We start from the raw sequence: 24,852 nt of genomic DNA on the forward strand, positions 1-24,852 counted from the left end.
CACAGTGCTGGACCAGCAGATTCACTGCAGGGAGTGGGAGCTCTCTTTCCCTCCTCCCTGCCCAGCTCTTGGTGCTGAAGCTTCTCTGTGCTCTGCAGTGTTGGAAAAGGAAATTACTGAACAGATTGCAATTAAGGGGGGAGAGGCGGGAAAGAGAGACAGAGGCCCTAAAATGCAGCTTGACTGAGCGCTAAACTGTGTTTTTGCCCGGAGCCAATCAGGAGCCTCTGACAAGAGCCTGTTCCCACTTACAAATCTAATTGCAGGAGGTGTGGCTGGGGTGGCCCTGGGAGCCCCGGAGAGGAGGGGGCTGCCAGCACCTCTGGGAAGGCTGCTGGCTGCTTGCTTGTTGCCTGGAAAGTTAGAGAGCCACGTGGGAGAAGAGGTGGGAGCACAGAGGTCTTGGGGGTCTGGGAAGTCCTGGACTCCAGAATTTTGGCCAGTTATTATGTTTTAGCACCTACTAGGCACTGAACATCCATACCTTTATCTAACCCTCTGGAGAATGCCATGAGGTACATGACTGTTGCCTCATTTTACGGATAAGAAACTGAGGCACAAAGTGTCCCTACTACACCTAGCTATTGTCCTAGGTCTAGGTACTTTATTTACATTATATCTCTTTTCAATCTCCCTACCACTTTAGTCCCATTCCACAAATAAAGAGGTAAGACTCCAAGAGACTAACCAACTTGCCCAAGATCACATAACTGATTTATAGATGAGCAAGGATTGAACCCTGGGTCTCTCTGACTCCAGAGAGCACACTTTTTTTTTTTTTTTAAAGATTTTTATTGGGGAATTGAGGGGATGGGAGCAGTGCTGGGGAATTGGGGGAAGGGGAACAGATAAGTTGCTGTCATTTTTTGTTCTTCAGTCTAGTTGTGGAGGACGTTGCTTCACTGGCCCAAGTTGGCACCATCATTGCGCTCTTCCCGGGCGAGGCACATCAGTCGCCAGCTTCTGGACGGCCGCTCACAGCGGCTTCTGGCCACTCATGCTGGCTGCTGACTACATATGGTAGCCCATGGCGACCCACTGCCACAGGAGCTGCAGCCTACGCTGTCGCCGGCGACTCCCAGCAGCCCAGCTCCAGGTTGAGCTGTTGTTCAGCATCTTAGCTGTGGAGGGCAGTGTCTCTGGCCCTCATATGTGGGATCCGAACCGGGGCCCTCTGGTATCCCAAGCCAGTTCTTAACCATAGCGCCACTCGGCCGGCCCGAGAGCACACTTTTTAAATTGTACTTCACTGCCCCTTTACTGAGCCAGGTGTTCTGGGTAGAGTTGCCAGATTTAGCAAAACAACAAAAGCAAGAATCCGGGATGGCAAGTTAAATTTGAATTTCAGATAAACAATGACTTTTTTTAAAGTCTTATAAGTGTGTCCCAAGTATTGCATGGGATATACTTGTATTAAAAATGATTCTTGGGGATCAAATACATGGTGATAGAAGGAGAATTGACTCTGGATGATGAACACACAATGTAATATATAGATGATGTTTTACAGTATTATACACCTGAAACGTATATAACTTTACTAACAATTGTCATCCCAATAAACTTCAATTAAAAAAAAAAAGATTTCTGGGGGCTGGCCGAGTGGCTCAGTTGGTTAAGAGTTGGCTTAAGAGCATGATCTCTGAGCAACAGGGCCGCCGGTTCAATTCCCACATGGGCCAGTGATGCTGCGCCCGAGTTGAGCTGTCGCTGAGCTGCCAACAGGTGGCAGGATGGCTCAGTTGGTGTAACAACAAGATTGCCTGTTTGATGGTGGGCTACGCCCACTCGCAACTTAGACTGAACTCTGGCATCTTCAGCTGAGCTGCTGCTGGGATGGCTCAGTGGATAGAATGTGCATTCTTAACAACAAGGCTGCTGGTTGACTCCCGCATGGGATGGTGGCTACGCCCCCCCCCTCTGCAACTAAGATTGAACACAGTACCTTGAGTTTAGAGGCCACGAGCTGCCGACGGGAAGCCAGATGGCGACTGGCGCCCTCCACAACGAAGATTGAAGAACAACAACTTGGCTGGTCCCCTTCCCCAATTCCCCAACACTGTTCCCCTCCTCAAATCCCCCAGTAAAACCTTTAAAAAAAAAAAAGATCTCCTCTCATTAACTGTAAAAAAAGATTCTTTGTTTATCTGAAATTCAAGTTTAACTGAATGTCCTGCCATTTATCTGGCAATGCTACACCTTCTCTTTCCTGCTGCCCCAAGCCCCCCACCCCCCACCCCGTTCTGCCAACAGCTTGCCTTTAAAGGTAGGTCCTCAGGGCCAGTGGTGCCTGTGTGTCCACAGATGGCTGAAGTGAGGCCACGGGAGAGGAAGATGAGCTCTTTGCTCCAGAGGAGGGAGCCCTGTACTGGTGTCCACTCTGCCATTTACTGTGTGACTTTGGGTAAGTTTATTCCCCTCTCTGAACCCTCTACAAGGAAGACCCAGTATTAGGTACTAGGTAATTGTAAGAATCTTTGTCAGCCCTAACTTTCCTAATGTCTTCTCCCTTTTTTCTGTCTGTGCAAAGGACGGTACAAAATCTACCTTGTGCTGCTCTGAGACCACAGGGCATCCAACACCCAGGATAGAGAACCCCAGGGGAGCAGTGTTGGTCAGAAGAGACCCATGGTGTGTGCTTGGAAGGCTAGGGACTGAGACTGCTGGGAAATGAGCTGTTACTGTCTTTGTCCCCCAATTTGCTGTAGCATTCAGATCTAGGTTCCAGGCCCCTCCTGCACTAATAGCTCTGTGATCTTGGGCATAATCCTTAACCCAGGCAAGGGCCTCAGTTTCCTCAACTGTAAAGTGAGACTAATGCTGTCCCATGATGTATGTAAGGTATGTAGGAGGGGCTTACTAAAGATTATTTTTTATTTTTGTTATTGTTGGTGTTAATTTAGTACTCTATCCTTCTGGCAAAAAGCACCTTGAGGAATTCTAACCCCTGAAAGGGTGAACAGATTTCAGGCCCTTTCTGAGCTTCAGCAAAGAACACAACACCTTCCAGCTGAATGTTATTTGTCGGATTTTTGACAGACGTCTAAATTATACACTGAGTTTTCCACATGACCAAATACCACGTCCCTTCCTTTGATTATCATTTTCAAAAGGGACCATAAAAAAAGAACCTTCCGATGGATCAGACTGAACCCTGAAACCACATGGAGTGCAAGGGCTAAAAATAAAAGGAAGCAAGAACTGGCCCCTGAGAAGGAAAGAGAAATCAAAGCAAACTCTGACGGGAATCAAGGGACGAGTCCTGGTGAGGGTGACATGGTGTCACCCTCCAGGTCAGGCCGGATTAGGAGCAACCGACAGTGCGGGTGGGGCGCAGAGTGGCACAAAAATAGCCACTGCTTTAGCCCAGAGGGGAATAAAGAAATTTGTCAAAAGCCAGGAGAGAGAGAAGTGGAGATGGAGGGAGGGAGGGGGCAGGACGGTGTCCTTAACAGCAGTTTCAGGAGCCGCGGACTTCTTTCACCACCGGCACATTTCCACCCGCCGGCATAATCGCTGACTTTCAGCTGTGCGCCGACATGTTCCTCAGCTCAGCCCACATCAATGACACCCTTGTTTCCATAGTAACCAATGGAGAGTGAAGGGGAAAGGGTGTGCTGCACTGGGCGCGGGGATCCAGCCAGGAGGAGTCGCACAGTGAAGGAGGGAAGGAGTTTTTCCCACCACTGGCTTGAGCATACATCCTGGGGCCCCCCGGCCCCCCAGCCCTCTCCCCGGCACACTCAGATGCAGTCGTGCATAGAGCAAGTCTTACCAAGGCTCCCTGGGGGTGGGAGGATGGAAAACCCCGTATCCCCTTTCTTCAAATTCTGTCTCTGGTCATGGCCACAGGGTGCGGGGGGGGGGGGGGGGGTTGGGGAGAGGAAAGGAGACTTTAGAAACATTTTGTTTTTACAAATGGGCGCTTTCAAAGTCTGCATTTTTCCGGTTTCTCTCGTCTACCCTATGAGCCCCCCGGGAGGGTTCAGTAGGGCTCAAAGGGAAGATGAAAGCTTGTGACATCCACCATGTCACTGTGTCTTGAGCTGAAAAGCAAATCTGAACATTCACAGAGGCTGTTATCAGAGAAGGGCAAGTGGCTTCTGCCTGCTGGCTCAGGCCGTGGGAGGGTTCCTTCAAACAGTTCCTGAAGTTGGTGGTAAAAGAACAAAAATACTTTACAGTCCATCCACGGCCAGAGTTCAAGTTCCATATCTCATTGTTCCAAAATTACAGACCTCAAAGCAGGCATTGTGCCCCTCAGCTCGCATCCCTGGTGCACTATTTTGGGGAAAAAACTCATCTTCAAGTGCTAGAGCCACATCTCCAGCCTGACAGAAGGGGACTTCGGTTCCTTATAATTCTGTTTGCCTCTGTTCAAAGTGAGAGAGGTGTTTGTGTGAGGCAGAGAAGCCAGAGAAGGCGGTGGGCAGGGAGCAGCAGCTAGCTCAGTGGTTTAAAGAAACTTCACCTTCTTTTGTTTTGCAAGTCCTTATAGGTCCATCCATAGCAGCCCCCAGGGCACCTTTTCATGTCTGGCATTGTTAATGACTTTCACCCCAGACCACCTTTGAAGCTGGCCATGCTTCAGCCCTCACCTGCACAACTTTGTCCAGAAAAGCTGGGCACTGGGAGCCAGGGGCTGGAGCGGCTCCTCTGGTCTGCCCACATGCCTTGGTGGGTTAGGAAGGGTCACCTCTCAGAATGAGAAGGCAGCTGGCCTCCTGGGATGCACCAGCCACTGGACAGTCTCTTATTCATTCTCTGAAAACCCCTGAACTCAGGCTCCAGATCAGAGTTCAAGTCAGGAGCCGGGTGATGATGCCCTGGGCGGCTTTCCCATGTTGGAAGCTGGGGATTTCTGAAGGCTCAGGGAAACAAGCTCTTTTTGAAACACGAAGCAGGTGAAGTCTCCTGCCAGTCCTCTCCAATCAATCAACACATTTTGCTGGAGAGAGGCAGGGGAGATCGGCAGTGGGGTGACTCTGGCTTCCCTGGTCATAGCCCCTGCAATCATACACGTTCTTCCCAGCAGCAAACCCTCTCCACCCATGAGCATCCCACACCACCAAGTTGCCAGCACTGTAAAAATTGATCTCCTCTAAAAATCGATCTGCCTGCCTTTTCTCAGTGGAGCAGGTTCATGGTAAAGCGGCATTTATTTTTAAAGTCTGATAGCAGCGGCCCATTGTGATCATTTAAACACAGAATTCTTTGAGCTTTAGAAATCCCTTCTATAGGACGGCTGTGGAGAAGCCAGCTAATCTCCGAGTCGCCTGCTCCCTGCTCCACTGAACTGGAGAAAGCCTGTTTACGCGAGCCTGAGCCCTCAATGTGAGGGCTTTCTAAGGACCTTGTAATTTTTCTGGAATTAAACCTCCCACCTCTCCTTACATTCCAGATGTCATTACAGTCAAAAGTCATAAGAATTTGTTTCCCTGTGTGGCTGGCTGGGGGGTTGGGGATGGGGTATGTTTCTGTAGTGACTTGTTTGCAAGAAAGGATTTTTTTTTTTCCTTTTCCAAAGGGTGAGGATTACACACACACAGTCTCCTACCTGCATGACAAGATGGTTTAATCATCTGCCCTACCTCCCCTTCCCCCCAGCAGCTTCCCTCAGGATAGCATGCAGCCCTGGCTCAGTTGGTGATGGTAAAAACCACTGACCAGCACCAGCAGACACTACCTATGCTTTCAAAACCATGGGGAGAATGGAAGGGACGGGTCAGTAAATAAATGAGCGCAGCATAAGCTGCTTCTTCCTCTTTTCTTTTTCTTTTTGAAAGAAAGAAAAAAAAAAGCCCACTGGAATTGTCTGAACTGCAATGCAATCTCTTGCTCATTTAAAAGATCTCATTTTCTAATCATGTGCTTTGAGACATTTAATACTATTTCAATTATGCAGAGGAAATAATATAATTCCTTTATTTGAAAAATGATACTGAACCTCAGAGATCAGTTAAATCTACTGCTGGAATGGGGATTCTTTTTAAACTGTGTTGTTCCCTCTCTTCAAACAGCTGTAGCTGTACACAGATGGAAAAACATTTGGTCAGAAAGCAGCAAATTAGTGTTTTTCAGGACAGAATTCAGCTCCTGCAGCTCCTGCGTCTCCATTCGTCTAGATTTTATTTCTTCTTTGCAATGACATTTTTGCAGACCCAGTTCATGCCGTCCTTGGAGGGAAATGGGCAGAGAAAGGCAGTGTTAGTTGTATGAAAGGCACCACACACTCAAGCCCAGCAGAGGGGCGGGGGTGGAGATTCTGGGTCCTCCCTCCCCAACCACCAGGCTCCAGGGAGTTTCCTTGCCCCAGGGGACCACCTGGGTGACCAGGGACAGTGACCTCCTGGGGAGGAGGAGGGAGGCCTCTGAGAGCATAAGAGGGACATGGGAGGGGGAGTGCCCAGTGTCAGAACTTGAGATGGGTCCTCAGGAACTCCCTCTGAAAAAATAAACACATCTGCCTGGATCCAAGGCCTGATTGAGGAGCTATCAGGAAAGATTCCAGCCATTTTTGGCTTTTTCTAAAAGCTGACCTTTGCTAGGGCATTAAATTCAATAAGCCACCCTTCTGGTGCCCCTGGTGTGTTTACAGTGTGGCAGTGTACACTTGGGTTAAATTAAATTTCTTTTTGGAAAAACAAACCAACTGCAGTGTGTGTTACTAGACACACACTGGGGCAATGTGCATTTATTTCTCTTCGTGCAGCACTACAGATAGGTTTAAAAGGGCCTGGCCTGATTCTTTAAGCACTACCAAAGAGGGACTGGGGAGAAGGTTCCCTTAAAGGCACAGTGACCTTCAAAGTGTCCTCTCTTAGAAGGCTGGAGAGGGACAGATGTAAAAACCACACAATGCCTAGTCACCTGGCAGGTGGCATGATTTCTCCTGGATGCCAGGCCTGCCAGAGATGACCTCCTTTTCAACCCCCTTTGCAACCACCCCTGAATGCTCTTTCCCCAGAGTCTCTCCGACCTTTGGGGGTGTGCGGAGTTCCCTCAGGAGCTGAGAGCAAAATCAAAGGAGGCTCCTGCAACAAATCCCTTTCCCCTGCACCCTGCATCTGTAACACATGCTCACTGAAGTCCCAGTCACATTTGCACATCTCAGGTCATACATGACATGCAGAGCCCCCGCATTTCCTGTGACCACAGAGCTAGTTGTTGAACCTGAACAGCTGAGCCAGCTTAAAGTAATAAATATCAGCTGACACCCTTGGCCATTCGGAGCATTAATCCCATAAACAATACATCACAGCAAAACAACCAGCAGGCACCCTATCTCCTGGCTAATCTGACCATAACCTGAATTTACAGTGATTAAAACTCTGCCAGTTGCCATCAGAGCACTTGGGCAGGAGAACCAGATAATCTGATGGCTGTCCCACAGCAGACCTTAGGGCATTTGCCAAGATGAGGCTGGCCATGGCCGAAGGCCCAAAGGTGGACAGCACCTGGCAGCCGTGGGGACAAGGGGGTAGGAATGCCGAGGTGGGAGAAAAGTGGCTTCCAAATGCATCTCCAATTACAACTGGGTCAGCTACTTACTTGAAAAGCTGAGGCCACTTTTAAGACCATTTTATGAAAAGGATTAATTTAAAAAGAAGCATGTTTAATTTTAGTAGCTAATTGGTTTCCAGGAAAAAAAATGATCACCTGCCAGGAGACAAAAAAAGATTTTACAAATAAAAGAGGGATGAATAAGATAACCATCTTCTCTTTGCCTTCGAAGCTGAATAGCTCAGCACTTACGTAGCACTTTCCATCTTCAGGAACCCGCACAAATACTATCAAAGGTGCACACCTCAATATTTTCTCCTCTATAGAGACTTGCAATATTTTATCAAATCATCTTCTCAGAGAAATCAAGAACAGTGTTCCCACACTACACGAATACTTATTTTTCCCCTTGTTTTAGGGCTGATTATGGGGCTGGGGGGTTCCTTTATTATACGTAACTGAACATGAATGCGGTCAAAGAGATAGGGAAAATATTTACTCAGCTGCAGGAACCCGAAGTAGAATGTGGAGGGTGAGGGGCAGCTCTCTCCTGAGTATCTGTTATGGAGGCAGAGGGGATTTCAACAGGGAGGCCTGCTGAGGGGCAGTGTCCTCCAGATGTCTGTGAGGGCCAGCAGTGACAAAGCCCTTCCAGCCACAGTCCTGCCAACAGAGGGCGCTTGGAGGTCAGCACCCACCAGCTGACCTGCTGGTCCATGGGCCTCTGTAGCTACCTCCAGCAACCTGAAGGAGTGTGGGAAGCGCCGGGAGAATTAACAGGGGTCGAGCCCTATGCCTGCTTTGGCTCGAGGAGGCCGCCCTGATCTGAAGTGTTTGGGAGCTGGGGAGTTGCATCTTTCCTGTTATTACCTAGAGGAGAACTTGAGCTAGAGGTGGGGGGGCTGTCGGGGCGGCTGTAGTCAATGAGGATAATACCTCTTCAGTCAAATCAGGGACAAGCTGTGCCAAGTTGCCCGCTGGAAAGGAAAGATGCTGGTGTTGTCCAAGACCCCTGAGGGGAGAGTCCATGTCAGACTGGCTTGGGTTTGTGTTCATAGAACCTAGCATGATGTCTGGCCTAGCAGGCTCTTAATTTATATATTTTAAATTAATCCTTGTAACAACCCTGTAGAGTAGGTACTATATAATTTCCACATTACGGATGAGGAAATGGGGGCACAGGAGTGTGTGGCAGAGGCAGGCTATGAACCCAGGCAATGTAGCGCCAGCACCCATGCTCTTTAACCATTCGCCATTTCTCAGTGAATGTGAGCATATGTGGGAGGGAGAGGCTCTGCCTCAAGCTGAGAGAGAGGCTGGGAATCACCTTGAAGGTGGGAAAGAATGCACTTCCAGTTGTTTCTTCCTTATGACTCCCAGCTGACTATTGAGGCATGAGGCCAGGGTAGCCCCAGGCCAAGCACCTGGCACAGCTTGGCTGCACCTCTGAAGGTACTAGAGGCTGTTTTTGGCCACTCAACTCTCAAGATTCCTGGACTGCCAGGTATCTCTGCATGTGGAAACTGTGTATTTACCTCACTGCCCGATCCTAACATCTTAACTCTCCGCTAAGACCACCACCTCTAGTGGAAACTCTACATTTAGAGACAACATCATAGCAAGAGGCAGACCCTTCTGCTTCTCATGTTTAAATTAGTGCACCTCATCACTCTTGCCTTAATTTGGCAAGGCGTTGTGTTTTTAAAAGATGATTGAGAAAAGGTGATCGGTTACCTGAAGCAGGTTACTGCTCTGCCTCCAAAGAAGGAAATGAGCTCATAGGTTTGTTTAATGGTTGAACCTTTATTGTTAAAGAACTGGTTTGACCAAATTTTGCACATTTGATCTTCATCACGGGGATGACAATCTTATGGCGTGAGTAGGCCTCCCCTTTCTTCCTCCACCACACCTCCCCCTGACCAACCTTGCTGAAACTGAATTTAAATTGATTAGTTTTAATTCAATAATAGAGACTTAAGAGAGATACTGAACCTCAAATACTGAGCTTTGTTTGGCCTCAAGGAGGCCAAATTTTACCATGTCATGATATTAATTGACCAGTTCATGATATTATTCCCTGCTATAACCACTGGGAAAAATATAAGGCTGCTCCTACTCATAGATCTCAGTGGTCCGGGATTAAAAAGCACGATACCCCTTTCTGTGGGAAGAGTGGTTTCTGACTGCACTGCTTCTTTTAATTTGATCACTCGATAATGCATCCATCACTGCTCGATTGTTGGAAGGAAGCAGTGGCAGCCATGGCTGGGCAGGCCTGGTTTTTAACGCCATGAGGACTGCACATCACATCAGTAATTGCTTTAAGACCGAGGAGGAGTTCAGGCCCTTGCTGAGCAACGCAGCTTATCCCATTGTGCCACGGGGCCCCGAGGGTCAAGGAGCAGCTGGATGTAGCATACACAAAATACTGCTTGCTATTAATATTTTTTTCTGGTGACAAAGGGCACTGCACCGGAGAGGTAGCAAAATCGCATGTCCCGAGCTTGCATTCTTAGTCTATAGAGAGGTTTGAAATTTTAAAAATAAACCTGAGGTCTGACTTGCAGACAAGCAGTTCTGTGTACACTTGGTGTCAAAAATAACTGATGCCAGGCCTAGAAAGAAATGGTAAATGTCATTTTTAAAAATATCAAAATTCTGTTGGTATATTAAGGGAAAAGTCCCCTAGACCAAGAGAAAAGGAATAAGAACAAGACACTGGGCTAGCAAATGGTTAGTGTTCATCTGCAGGGCACTCTGAAGTGCAGCTCATGTACCAGGGCTCCGACTGCTAGTGGTCCTTCCTACGGAGGTGAGACTCCTGTGAGCCAGACCATCGCTCCTGTTTAGAGAAGGAAGATAGGGAATGTGGGAGAGATGGGAAAAGAAAAGGTGAGCATGAGACAGGGGCATGGAGAGCAATACCCAGAACTTTCTGCTAGTTCAAATCTATTGGTGTAGGCAGGTCTCAGTTAGGACTGAGGCTAGAGGCCAGGTTGAAACTGCTGAGATCTGCACTGAGAGGAAATTCTATTCCAGTACAATTTTGATTACACACACACACACACACACACACACACACACACACACACACACGCGAGTTTTAGAGATAAAATATCTTCAAACACCTGACACTACAACAGCAAAGGACAGCTGTGGTGGTCTGGGGTTCAAATTCAGGTCTGTAGGTGGAAGAGGGGTTGATTTCTCTCTACCTTTCTCCAGCTCTAAGCCAGAGCCTTTGTTCGTTATTTTCTAGACACCCAAGGGAAAGAGAAGAGAGTCCCAGGGCTGGATGTTATACACTAGGAGAGGCCCTTAGCAACCCTGGCCCAGCCACCAGGGCGCAGGGAGAGGCAGCCTCCATGTCTGTAAGGCAGCCTGGCTAAGGGGCTGCAGGGTTTCCCTCCCAGACATTTTTCAGATTCTCCTCTTTCTGCCCTCATCCACTTGACATAACTGGGTCTCTGTTGATCACTCCTTTGGACTCTGGACCTCTCGGCAGGACAAGGTTTCTGAGATTGATGCTCTCCTTCAGCTTCCAGTGCCCTTTACCTATGCTCTGCTCTTTACAGTTTCCCATGAAAACTTGCTTTAATTACATGACGGGCTGGCCTCCTCATCACCGTCAATCAGGCAAAGAAAGACCTGTTCCAAGCTCTCTTGAAGCCCTCGAAAGTCGGTTTCCACACCCAGGACAGGGGCTTGTTGAACAACATGTGGGATTGCCTGTCCTTGCAGAGACTGCACATACTTGCCTTCAGAACATCAGGTAGAACAGGAACCTGAGATCCAACCCAGGAATCACTGACTTCCATAAACTTAAATCATGTGTTTAAGCTATTCAGCTAAGGAGGAGTGATGACATCTGCCCGGTTAGTCCAGAAGGTGCAGCTCACCATTTAGCAAACCCGTGGCTGTTCCCTAGGCTCACCCACTTGAGGTTTACTTATCAGTATAAGATGGGTCTCTCAAACACTCCGATTAAACACAAACACAATATAAATAGAGACACTGTCTTTAAATAGCTGAAACTGTATCACAGAAATTTCAGGGTTTTTTGTTTTGTTTTGTTTTTTTAATCTTTATACATTTTTTTTTTCTCTCAGGGTTATTAGAGCTGTGGTGCCAGATATTATGAGACCCGTTTAATGTCTGATCATTTTGGTAGCTTTGCCCATGACTGACCAGCTTTCAGGGGGCAGTGGGTGGGAGGGTGGAGAGGGAGGATGAAATAAGAATTTAGGGAATTTTAGTAATTATTACACAGTGTCCATGTCTGAAAGTGATCTTAAGGACAGTTTTCTAGTGAAGTCTTTCATTTTTAGGAATACTTATAAACTTTAATTAATAAGAATTATTAAAGGCCTGCCCTTGAACTAAGCAATGCAGCAAAAGAATTCCATCTAAGCGACTCTTTTTCAAGTGAAAACCAAGACATTTGGCTGAGTGGGCAAGTGCTTAGGTCAGAAGCATTACCTGATGAAGGGACACGGTCCATGAGTGCCTCACAATGAAAGGTGTTTCCACAGAAAACTCCACGACCTTTCTCCAGTCCCCAAAGGTTACCATTAAAGGACAATAGACAGCAGATTCCCTTCTTAATTAACATTTTTATTAAATAACTCATTTCAAATAATGGTTAAATTCTCTAAATTTATATCATTCTATTAACCATAATCTAATCTCATTAACCTTGAAATCCCAGTCTTAACTACCCAATTCTATACACCATGGTACTATCTACTAAACTAATTAAGTGACCTTCAAACTATTTCTCCTCCATATAAAATCATTGGGTTTTTTTTTCTTTCTTTCTTTTTTTTTCTTCTCACAGTTCTTTGTTAGATCTGTCTTGAAATCATTTCCTGTAAATCTGGTTCCTGAAGTTCCCTGATCTGAGCAGAACTTAATCTTAACAAAATCAAACCATACATGATTATCTCGCTTGATTTAAACTGGTTGATTTTAAAGCCCTCCCCCACTTTCTGTCTGACAGCTCACTGCCTCCTTTTTGACCTAAACAGCTTGTGACTTAAAGGGAACTCCACGTCTATGGTGGTTACACAACCAGGAACATAGAGCTCTATGGTTGTAACCTCCACCTGACAGGGCCAGGTGGGGCTGGGCTGGGAGGACAGTGAACGACTAGAGCTCCCTCCCTGTCTCCAGGCTCCTCTGAAGAAGTACCCTTGACTTGAATGTCACTACCCTAAATACTGATTCTAGATAACTTTGGTCCTTCCCTTTTATATCCCAAAGGCTGGCTAAAGAAACAAGAACCTCACTGTTCATTTTGGCTTTGCTTTTTCTTCCTTTCAACACTCTGGCCAAGTGAAAAAAGATTATGGAGCTACGGATTCCCACTTCAGGTAAGCACACAAAACGTGTTTATTTTCTTTAGTCCTGCCTTTACAGCCCCCAACCTCAAGATGCTCTCTACTCTCTATATTTGTGTTCTAAAACACTGAGAGAGGCAGAGTTCTCTTGCTGAAGTGGTTTGCACAAACACAAGAAGGACCCATCCTCACCAAAATAACCTTCGGCCTCATGAAGACCATCTCATGCACAATCGACGTTAATGCCTTAGACAAAATTTGATTTTTTTTTTTTAAACTGAGAAGCTAAATAAAATGGTCAGAGTTTACCAATTCAAAAACATGCTGGGTTGTAGTATACTTGTTGGATCAGCCTAAATTAAGCTGAAAAAATGCAGTTAATTTGAAACCTAAAACATCTATAATCACATATGTGATTGTAATTTTATAGAAGAGACTCAGGAAAAACTATTAATGGTGGTTAGTTCTTTTGTTCAGCAGGATTAGGGGAGAGGAAAGAACTTTTCAGTTTTAAATTTTACATACTTTTATCTGATTAACAATGAGAATATATTACTTTTATAACCAGAGTCTAGGAAGGAAGGAAATAAGACTTAACACCTACTCCCTCCCTAAACCTAAACCTCACAGGGACCCACAGCAGAGCTCCGGCAACCATTTTGAGGATGTAGCTGAGGTAATCTCTGGCTATTTGAGAGCGCCCACTACACACACACATGTACGAGGAGCTTTGGAGGGTGCAGGTACGGAGGAGTCTGGGGAGGGGCAGCTTGGCTTGTGCTGACTGGTCTGTTCTCAGATCTAGAGGTCAAGCACAGAAGCGGGCCCTGGTTGGTAACAAAAAGAAAAAAAACAAAAACAAAAAAACCAAGCAGCAAACAGATGGAACAAGTGAGATAATTCTAGGATGTGATTATCAGCTCCAGCTAAAAGCAGTCAGGCAGTTTTAGGAGTGTCAAATGTCTTAGGAGAAAGGGAAGAGGCGTAGAAGGGAAATGGAAAGAGGCTGCAGGACAATGACCGAGAATCAAATCACAGGCTCGTACCTCAACACACCAAATTCAGAGAAAAGCAAACTGGTCATGCCATGAGAGACACAAGCCATCTGGCAATGAGGGGAGACACCATTTCTTTAGATGTTGTTAACCCCCCACAGCATCCAAGAGCAGTACTGTCCAGCTCTCACAGCATGGGATCATTTCCCTGGCAGGTCCACCAGATGTCTGAAATGAGGCATGTGGAGCATGCTGGGGCCTTCGGAATAAAGTCCTAGAGGTCTGACTCCAAGTGTCACCTGGTTTGAGGCTGCTTGGTAGGAGGCATCAGGGCCGAAACTGTTTATCATTTTTTGAGGATATAGCCTCTCAGGTGTCTGGGATACAACCGTTTTCTGCCCTAATATCAAATGAGGGGGAGCCTGCTCTCCCAATATACAGTTCCCCAGTATAAAACATGGGGCTTTCTGTCAGCAGAAGCCTCCCAGTGGGAAACCAACTTTAAGTAGCAGGAAACAGACACCAATGCTGAAGGCAGTGGAGACAGCGCAAAGAAAAACGAAAACACTTGTAGGATAATTTGTGTGCATAATTGTTGATTATGCACGTACTCCTTGGGAGTACATGTATTTAGTGTTCATAATATTAGACACAACACAAAACCCCAAACCCAATCATCAAAGAATCCTAGAGTTAGAAAGCATCTTCTAAGTCTTCTGTTCTGACCTCCTACCCAATGGGGTAGTGTGTTGCTTGTGTGGGGTGGTTTGAGTATGGCTTTACTAGAACAGTTAATGATGTCATATTGGTTGCTAAGCAGAAGAGAACCAAACTTCTCCATGCCCTCCACATCCTGGAATGGTTCATCTGACAATCAAAGTCTATTTGTTTCTTAACTTTTTCTATCTAGATCAGCCCAATCAAAGAGAGAGACTATGTTAGTTGGCTGTCGTGTTGCCAGGTGACCAAGTCTTCCGGTAATCTCACCTGAATGCCCTCTCCTGTGAGAGCTGAGCAAGACTGGATCTGCCAGACACGGTCGCGGATGGTGTGCAGGTTCAGTCCTTCTGCAATTTCAGAGGCAGGGGCTGCCGTGAGCAAATCCTGCTTATTAGCAAAGATGAGCACCGGCACACAACTTAGCTTTTCTTCCTCCAGTAATTCAGCTAGTTCCTGGATCATTTTAAGAATGGATGGGGAGGGAAGGTTGAAATCTATGATATTTAACCATTCACTTCTAATCAGAAAAAAACTAAAACAGTTAAGCTGATCAATTAGCAACGTTCAAGGGCAGTGGTTCTCAAACTTGAGCCTGTGGAAGGATCCACTGGCAGATTCCTGGGCCTACCCCAGAGATGCTGACTTTGGAAAGTCTGAGCCAGAGCCCAGAAATTTGCATTTTTAATGAGCTCCCCAGGTGGTTCTGCTATAGGGGATTCACAGATCATACTTTGAGAAACACTGTTCAAGGGAGAACACAAGTGTGGTTAGAGGTTTAAAACTTACCCAATGTTATGAGCTGCAAATAACTTTATATATATATATATATATATATATATATATATATATATAAATTGCTGTAGAGACTGTAATTCTGTTTCATTAGTCTTTATCTCCAAAACATGCATACATGTGCATTACACCTCATCAAACCCACATCCTAAAATAACTGTATTAGTCCATCTGGCAAGGTCTCTGATTTTTAGGTCATTGGTTGGGGTCTAAACTGTACGTTGATTCTATTATAAGCACAGGAAAGGGTGTATACTAACCTAAATACCCGGATCCACCTCTTCCTATTAAACACCCCCATTTTGCTACTTAAGACACTTGGTCTGTCAAAGAGAACTAGATGGTTTAAGAGACAGATCATCATATAACACCCTTCACTTCCAAGCTCATGTTTAACATTGGTTTACATGACTGATAATCCAGAAATCATCAAGGTATAGAATGGTTGTCTCCAAGAGTCTAGAGAGTTCTCAAACTAATTTCCAGGAAAAAGGATTGTAAATATGGGGATTGCTACCTTTGGAAGGCCACCTGTGGTAGTTTAGGACACACCCCAAGGACTCTGCAATGACATGTAATCATGCTTCTCCAAAGAGGTCAACTTTACTCCTTGATTCTTATCAGTGTACTCAGTTAAAAGTCTATGCCCACTGCTTCTCTATTTAAAATTGTGTACACAAATTGCATCGTGTAACCACATTGACTTGTACTCTGCATCTGAAGCCATATTTGGGTTCAAAGTATACCTAGCTCTTTGCTTGGAAACAAGAGCAGCGTAGTCTTGGCTTGCACATTTCTTCCCATCCCTTCAAATTTGTTAGTTACCTTTGGATCAATTAAGTTGATATTGAAAAATGTACATGGAAATGATATGTGAATTGTTCCTCTGGGTTCATTTCTATGTGGCCTCGGAAGAAACCTGAAGAGTTTTTGGGCATGGTGGTAAGTTCCATTTGTTATATCTTGTTTATTTATTTAATTTGATTAAAACTAAAAGGCTTTAATAAAAAATAAATGTGTTTAAAGGATTCTCAACTAATTTCTTTTTCAGCAACTGGTATTTTTGCCTGCTTGCCAGAATGACTGTCTTGTTTAAACTGCAAAGGTTAAACAAAAAATACCTCCCTCACTCTCATACATTTACAAAACAGATTAATGAATACCCAGTTATTTGGGAAATAGCTCAACAGAAGAATTATTTACCTGACCCGTCTCTTCAAATCTTTTTCTGTCTGCACTGTCAATTACATATATCTGTAAAGTAAAAGAAGAAGGTTATTTCAATAAGCAGATATAAAAAAAGACAGGGCAATTTCTATGGAAGGAGCTGATGATCTCCAGTCAGCTGATTTCACATTAGCACAGCATAGAGAAATTGAGCTGGTAAGCCTTACCATCTATAGATGCAGAACAAACAAACAAACAAACTAATTAATTAATTAATTAAATGGGGGATGCCCAGAAAATACTTCCAGCAAAGCTCCAAAGTAGAAAGTCAGGAGAGCCAGACAGGAAAAAAAAAACTATATTTATTGGGCATTCACTAAACATTCTTACTAGATTTACCATATTCATCCTCATTACGACTCTATGATATAGATTTCATTATTTTCCCATTTTATACATAAACACAAGCCCAAAGAAGTCAAGTAACTTGCCCAAGTTATGTTTGGTACTTGACAAAACTGGGATCCAAGTTCAGGCATACCTGGCACTTGCTCCTAAGCACTCTGCTAATACTATGTCTCACATTGTCTGGAAGGGATGGTGCTTTGAGGCATCTACAGATCCTATATTCCTCAAACATCATCACTCTGAAAGCACCGTTTGCAGTATTAACTATACTCTGACCTCAGGTACTGAGGCAGGAGATCCACTGATTTCCTTTCCATTCCTACCTCCACGGCTGCCAGGGGGTCAGGATAAAATACTGGGAATAGCAAGGGCATAGCCTTTGCCAGAGTAAGAAGTCTTGAGATTCACCACAAATTACAAATCCCAAGCTTTCTCTCTCATCACTAAATTTTATTTATTGCATAAATATTGGGTTGTTGGAAAAGTCATGACACATTTTTGCAACAAAAAACATAGAAAAAATACGTCATGACTTTTCCGACAGCCCAATATAATAACATCCTAAAACAACAATAAGGAAAATAGAGAGGGCCAATAAAAGAAAGAAAAATCACCTACAGTTACAGAACCCAAACATATTATTTTAATTTCCTATGAAAGTTCTCTTCTAATTCTTCTTCATATAAAGATTTGAAAATAAAATTAGAGATATAATTTTGTAGTCCTTTTTTTTATTGAACAATACATTAAATGTTTTTCCAGTTGCTAATCTTTTTTTAAAAAAATTTTTATTGGGGAATTGGGGAATGGGAACAGCACTGGGAAATTGGGGGGAGGGGAACAGACAAGTTGCTGTCCTTTTGTTTTTCAGTCTAGTTGTGGAGGATGTTGCTTCACTGGCCCAAGTTGGCACCATCATTGCGCTCTTCCCGGGCGAGGCAGGTCAGTCTCCGGCTTCTGGACGGCCGCTCACGGTGGCTGCTGGCTACACACGGTAGCCCATGGCAACCCACTGCCACAGGGGCTGCAGCCTACGCCGTCACATGTGACTCATGGCAGCCCAGCTCCAGGTTGAGCTGTTGTTCAGCATCTTAGCTGTGGAGGGCAGTGTCACTAGCCCTCATATGTGGGATCCGAACTGGGGTCCTCTGGCATCCCAAGCCAGCTCTTAACCACCGCGCCACTCGGCCGCCCGAGGCTCACATTTTTAAAGTAGCAGGCATAGTGTAAACATAGATGTAAAAAGAAGGAATGTAATGGGAGGGTGAACCTCAATATAAAACACCTAATGAGAATTATTTGGGAGTGTGCAGTGGATTAATAGTATCTTCACTCAAGCATTAGTCCAAGAAGATGTGAGGGAGGGAAGGGGGTTAGGTGGTCACTGGGAGAGTCTCAGTTTTGGTCTCAGAGGGGCTTCCTGAAGGCTGTGTGCAGGTCACTGGGCAAAAAATTATTACAAAGCAGGAAAAAATGTGCTTGGGAGCAAAGGCTATGAGTAACAAGGTGAGGGTGGGAAAGAGGAGAATAAGACAAAGGTAAGAACACAAAGCTACAGTTAAGAAATCGGTGTTTGATATGATTAAAAAAACAGTCAGTAGAGGATAATGAGGAATGGAAAGATAGCTTTATCATCACACGAGAGATGATACCAGAGAGTCCAGAGGCTAAAGATAAATGAGAAGAAAGTTGTAACTTTTACTTATAATTACTTGCCAAATGACTTGCTATTTACTACTTGGACATGAAATTTCACAGGAAATATTTCCATTAAAAGATCCAAAAGGGGCCGGCTGAGTGGTGCGTTGGTTAAGAGCTGGCTTGGGATGCCAGAGGGCCCCGGTTCGGATCCCTCATATGAGGGCCAGTGATACTGCCCTCTACAGCTAAGATGCTGAACAACAGCTCAACCTGGAGCTGCCATAAGTCGCTGGCAATGGCATAGGCTGCAGCCACTGCTGCAGTGGGTTGCCATGGGCTACCGTGTGTAGCCAACAGCCAGCATGAGCGGCCATCCGAAAGCCAGCGACTGATCTGTCTCGCCCTGGAAGAGTGCAATGATGGTGTCAACTTGGGCCAGTGAAGCAACGTCCTCCACAAGTAGACTGAAGAACAAAAGGACAGCAACGTGTCTGGTCCCCTTCCCCCAATCCCCCAGCGCTGTTCCCATTCCCCAATAAAAATCTTAAAAAAAAAAAAAATTCAAAAGGAGGATTTTCCTAAACTATACATATATACTACCTACCATTTAGCATTTTTCTCACTTAATTTTCATAAAATCTGACAGTTCCTACACAATAATTCTGGGGAAAAGGCTATAAAATAACCGCCCCATTTATTAAGGGCCAAGGGAAAAAGTCATAAGCACAAGCTAGTCTGGAAGTCTGCAAATTCATTTTTCTGCAGGGGTATATTCTTCTCTTGGTTGCTCCCATCCCAGTGCTACCCAGTTTCTTCATGCAAGTGTCTGTTTTTTTCTGGTCAATAGCTAAAGCTAAGGATAGTCTCTTGTCTCTCTCTCTTGCTCTCTTTTTTATTTTTTAATAACAGCTGTTAATCTAGTAATGTAAAATTTTTTAAATCCAAAAATAAACTAATAATCAGTAAAAAAAGAATACTCAGAAAGTATCAGAGCCAGTTAAACATTTATAGTGCTTCATGACTGATCTTAAAACATTCTGGACTTTCAAAAATCAAATTTCATAAACCTATTCTAAAATAAAGTTATCCATGGCGCTCAGAATGATGCTTTAAGAAAAGCCACTGCACATTTTCCTTGTCAGTTGCTCTGAAATTATTTGGTTGTGGGAGCAAAACCTAGAGAAAGAGATTTTTCGTGATGGGACTTCAGCCCACTCTGGATTATTCAGAGACTGACTACCCAGCGTGTGAATGGAGGGTTCTTTGTTTCTCTTCTTGCTTCTGGTCCTCCTCCCGCCTGCTGCCACCTTTTGGCCATTTTATTGTTCCTAAGTATTTCTCCATCAGACGGGTAGGCAGAGACAAGAAGACAGGACACTAAAAAGTGTGGCTTTTTATTGCTAGCTTGAGCAAAAGTCTAAAAGGAGGCTGAAACCAACAAATAAGGTTTCTGGACACCTTGTGGTTTTCAGCTATTTGTGCTCTAGGAGTATTGATGTTCAAGAGGGAATGACACGTGGAAATAACACATGAGACAGTTGTCTGAGAGCTATCCTCACTTGATGTTCTACACTTTGGATATGGCAATGATGACAGTTACTTTGTTCAAATTATGTTGCATTAAAACACTAAAAAAATAATAAAACAGAGTTTAGTGATAATATGACTATACCTTGAAAAAAAATGATGTATTTTTATCTACCAAAAGTCTGTTATTCCCTGGCTTACCAGAAATGAAAGACACCCTACCCCCTCCTTTCTATCATACCTCAGGTTTTACTTCTTAGTCACGTCCCCTAAATTAATAAAGCTGTATAGTCAGATCTTCTCAGTGTCATCTTCCCTGAGGATAACTTTGGCACTTTTAGGAGTTGCTGTGGCTCTTTCAAACCTAGAGAACCACTGAATGCTGTAAAGTGGGGGTCAGCAATTTCTTTCCTTTCTTTCTCCCTCTCTCCCTCCCTCCCTCCCTTCCTTTGAGCAATCTTTTTTTGTAAGGGCTTTGTGGCCCATACAATCGTTTTCACAACCATTGAAAATACATAAACAAGTGGACGTGGACACTTTTTGAATTTTAAAATTTGAATTTCATGTCATTTTCATGTGATGAAATCTTATTCTTCTTTTGATTTTTTCCCCCCAACCATTTAAAAATATAAAAAACCATTCTTAGCTCACAGGCTATACAATAACAGGAGGCAGGCCGGCTGGATCAGTTTGCCGACACCTGCTCTACAGCAAGAATTCATAACGGCACTCTAGAGATAACTGAAGAGAGTTGGCTGGGCAACTAAATGCGTCAAGCCTCCCATGCTGCTCTTCTAGGCAGTGCGGAGTCTAGTGCACTAGGTCTTTTCAACCAACAATGGAAAACTACTCAATACAGACCAACAAAACCAATTAATGTAACCCATTTAACCACTCTGAGCTGCTACAAAACTGGCAGACAGGGCTAAGAGTCCCAAGGCCTTAGAATCTAACACTGGGGACTTGGTTGCTCCCTAAGACTTGTTTGAGCTCAAAATGGCACTGGAAAATAATCAAAGGTTGACTCTGAATCCCAAATATTGTCTGGTACTGGCAGTGTACTGTAGTTGGAGAAAGTTCCTATAGGGTTGCTCTAAGCTGATTTTTGTTGGATTGTATGATAATTCCTGGGCACTCACAGCTAATAAGAAATGTGGAATCCAGGGTCATATTACAATTACCCTGTAATCTACCCTCAAGGCGTTGGAGCTTATGATTTAAAAATACCCGGTAGACCAGAAAGTTTCTGAGATTTCCTTATGGAATGGAACCTATATACTGCTCTTCTTTGGGTATTTCTTTCAAAGTACCTTAATCCAGCAGATGAACAGATAGAACTGCTATTTCAACTACCTGCTTTTTCCCCACTCCTGACTCAAAAATCAAAAGAGAATCTGAAGCTTCCTCCTCCCTCAGTTTTATTGAAATATAATTGGCAACAACACTGTATAAGTTTACGGGATAAGCATAATGATTTAACTTGAATCTATTGCTTTTAAATAATTAATTCACATTAATTATTTTAGCAGTCTTAGATTTACAGAATAATTGGATAGCACAGAGTTCCAAATACCTACCCTACATCCACATCCACTCCCAGTTTCCCATAGTAACATTTTGCATTAGTGTGGTACATCTGTTACACTTAATGAACCAGTATTGATATATTAGGTTCATTCTTTGCGTTTTAAAGTTCTATGGGTTTTGATAAACCCATAATGACATGTATCTACTATTATAGTATTTAAGATTTTTATTAAAAAATACAGCTAACATACAATATTGTATCAATTTCATGTGTATACCATAGTTGTTCAACATTTATATACCTAAAGAAGTGATCACCATGATAAGTCCAGCAACCATCTGACACTGTACCATGCTATCACAATATTATTGACTATATTTTCTATGCTGTATATTATATCTCCATGACTTGTTTTATATCTGGAATTTTGAACCTCTTATTCTTCTTTATCTTTCCCCCCTTTTAAAATTTTTCAATTAGACTTGACATTCAATGTTATTTTATATTAGTTTCAAGTGTACAGCATAGTGGTCAGACATTTATATAAGAAGTGATCCCCCTGACTAGTCCCACCTGGCACTATACATAGTTCTCCATCTGGTACCCCTATGACCTTGTCTTCCAAATCGTTGATTCGATCCTCTGCTTCCTCTAGTCTGCTGGTGATTCTCTGTAATGTATTCTCCATTTCAGTTGTTGTATTCTTCACTTCTGGCTGGTTCTTTTTATGGTTTCTATGTCTTTTTTAATGCTTGCTATCTCTTTGTTGAAGTTCTCACTAAGTTCCCTGAGCATCCTTATAACCAGTGTTTTGAACTCTGTCTCTGGTAGGTTGCTGCCTCCATTTCATTTCGTTCTTTTTCTGGAGTTTTCTTCTGTTCTTTCATTTGGGACGTATTTCTTTGTTTCCTCATTTTGGCTGCTTCTCTGTTTGTTTCTATGTATTAGGTAGATCTGCTATGGGTGGCCTTATACAGTAGGTGCCCTGTGGGGCCCTGGCACAGTCTCCCTGGTGACCTACTCTGGGTGCTCCAGGAGTGTCCCTTGTATGGGTTGTGTGTGCCTTCCTGTTATATTTGAGCCTTGATTGCTATTGACACATCAATGGGTGGGAAAGGTCCTCAGGCTGATTGGCTGTGAGATTTGGCCATGTCCACAGCTTATGGGCTGCTGTGCTGGGGGGCTTACCACTTTGAGTGGGATTTGCCCCAGCGGGTTCTGGTGACTGCTGAGACCACCCTTTGGTTGTGCCACTTGTGGGGCTAAGTGGGCAGTGCTCTTCTGTGGTCTGAAGTCAATCTCTAAGTATATTGGTTTTGGGACCTCTTGGGAGGGGCTCCAGTGTAGGCCCAGGTCAGCCATTGCCTGTGACTGGTTGGATACTACCTGGTAGGAGCTACAGAGCCATCCACAGTTGGTTGCTGCCTGTGCTGGACCTAAAGGTGTGTGGGAGAGGCCACGCTGCGAACTGAGGACATTGCTGCCAATACCAGGCCTGGGGTAGCTCTGTAAAAAGCCACAACACATCTAGGTCCGCGGTGGTCTGCTGCTGGTTGCTGGCTCCAGTAAGGTTCAGTCACTAATAAAGCCTTCTGCAGTGGGATCTCGGTGATTTGGCAGGGCTGAGCTGCGGAGTGCACCAGATCAATCAGATTCTTTTTTTAATAAAGATTTTATTGGGGAATTGGAGGAGGGGAACAGTGCTGGGGAATCAGGGGAAGGGGAATAGACAAGTTGCTGTTCTTTTGTTCTTCAGTCTAGCTGGAAGATGTTGCTTCACTGGCCCATGTTGGTATCATCATTGTGCTCTTCCCGGGTGAAGCAGATTGGTCGCCGGCCTCTGGACGGCCACTCACTGCAGCTCTTGGCAGCTCACATCGGCTGTCTGCCACTCATGCTGGCTGCCAGCCACACACGGTAGCTTATGGCAGCCCACTGAGCCCACTGCAGCAGGGGCTGCAGCCTATGCCGTCGCCAGCGACTCATGAGAGCCCAGCTCCAGGTCGAGCTGTTGTTCACCATCTTAGCTGTAGAGGGCTGTCACTGGCCCTCATGTGGGATCCAAACCGGGCCCTGCTGCTCAGAGCTGGTGTTCCAAGCCAGCTCTTAACCAACGTGCCACTCGGCTGGCCCAGTCAATCAGATTCTGATTTGACCAAAAACGTAAGGGGTGGGCTCAACACAGGAAAGATGGCACCCGCCTGCCGGCTGCAGGGGGAAAGAACTCCTCACAAAGAAAATGCCGACTGTCCTGCAGCCCTTCCCCAGAGGCCACACACCTCAGTCTGCCACTTGTATGTTTCCGATGCCCCTCGAGTCACCATCCCTCCGCCAGAGCCCAGGGTACTTGTGAGCAAATGAATAAGTGCCCTTTAAGAGGACGCCTGGGTTTCCCACTGCCTTTTGTACCACCCAGATGGCCAGAGTCCCCAGTTTTTTACAGCCAGATATTGTGGGGGCTCCTCTTCCCGGCACCAGTATTCCTGGCTGGGGAGTCTGGTGTAAGGCTGGGGTTTCTTGCTCCTATTTGGGGAACCTCTCTGGCTGTGACAGCCCTCCTAATTTTCATCCACCATGCGGAGGTTTGCGGCCAGCCCCTTTCGCGTCTCCACCCCTCCTACCAATCTCAACATGGCTTCTTCTTTATATCCTTAGTTATAAAACTTCTGTTCAGCCAGACTTCAGATGGTTCTCCAGATTGATTGTTCTATAATTTAGTTGTAATTTTGATGTGTTCACAGGATGAGGTAGGCACAGCATTTATCTACTCTGCCATTTTGGATCATTCTCCCTCCACTATAGTTTTATAGAGGATAGTTTGGTCACTGTAAAAAATCCCGTGGGGCCGGCTGAGTGGTGCGTTGGTTAAGAGTTGGCTTGGGACGCCAGCTCTGATGAGCAGGGCCCCACTTTGGATCCCACATGAGGGCCAGTGACGCTGCACCCTTTAGAGCTAAGATGGTGAGCAACAGCTTGACCTGGAGCTGGGCTGCTGTGAGTGGCCAGCGATGGCCTAGGCTGCAGCCCCTGCTGCAGTGGGCAGCCGTGAGCTACCATGAGTGGCGGGCAGTCAGCGTGAGCAGTTTCTGCTGTGAGCTGCTGTGAGGCACCGTGAGCGGCTCTCCAATGGCCGGTGAGTGACTGCCTCACCCGGGAAGAGCGCAATGATAATACCAACAATGGTCCAGTGAAGCCACGTCCTCCACAACTAGACTGAAGAACAAAAAGACAG

At 45.0% G+C, this 24,852-nt stretch overlaps 1 protein-coding gene across 1 annotated transcript in view; it reads right to left on the reverse strand.

The window, feature by feature from the left end:
* Positions 1 to 5,897: 5,897 nt before the first annotated feature.
* ARL3 (ARF like GTPase 3) overlaps positions 5,898 to 24,852 on the reverse strand; it is a 37,291-nt gene continuing 18,336 nt past the window's right edge. Inside the window, exons 4-6 of the mRNA XM_019636332.1 lie at positions 16,553 to 16,603; positions 14,825 to 15,010; positions 5,898 to 6,176 (exon numbers count right to left, since the gene is read on the reverse strand). Coding sequence (XP_019491877.1) covers positions 6,129 to 6,176; positions 14,825 to 15,010; positions 16,553 to 16,603 — 285 coding nt within the window. The 3' untranslated portion in view covers positions 5,898 to 6,128. The remainder of the gene's footprint in view (positions 6,177 to 14,824; positions 15,011 to 16,552; positions 16,604 to 24,852) is intronic.

The sequence above is a fragment of the Hipposideros armiger genome, unplaced genomic scaffold, assembly GCF_001890085.2.
Source record: "Hipposideros armiger isolate ML-2016 unplaced genomic scaffold, ASM189008v1 scaffold_28, whole genome shotgun sequence".
In the NCBI taxonomy this organism is placed as follows: Eukaryota; Metazoa; Chordata; class Mammalia; order Chiroptera; family Hipposideridae; genus Hipposideros; species Hipposideros armiger.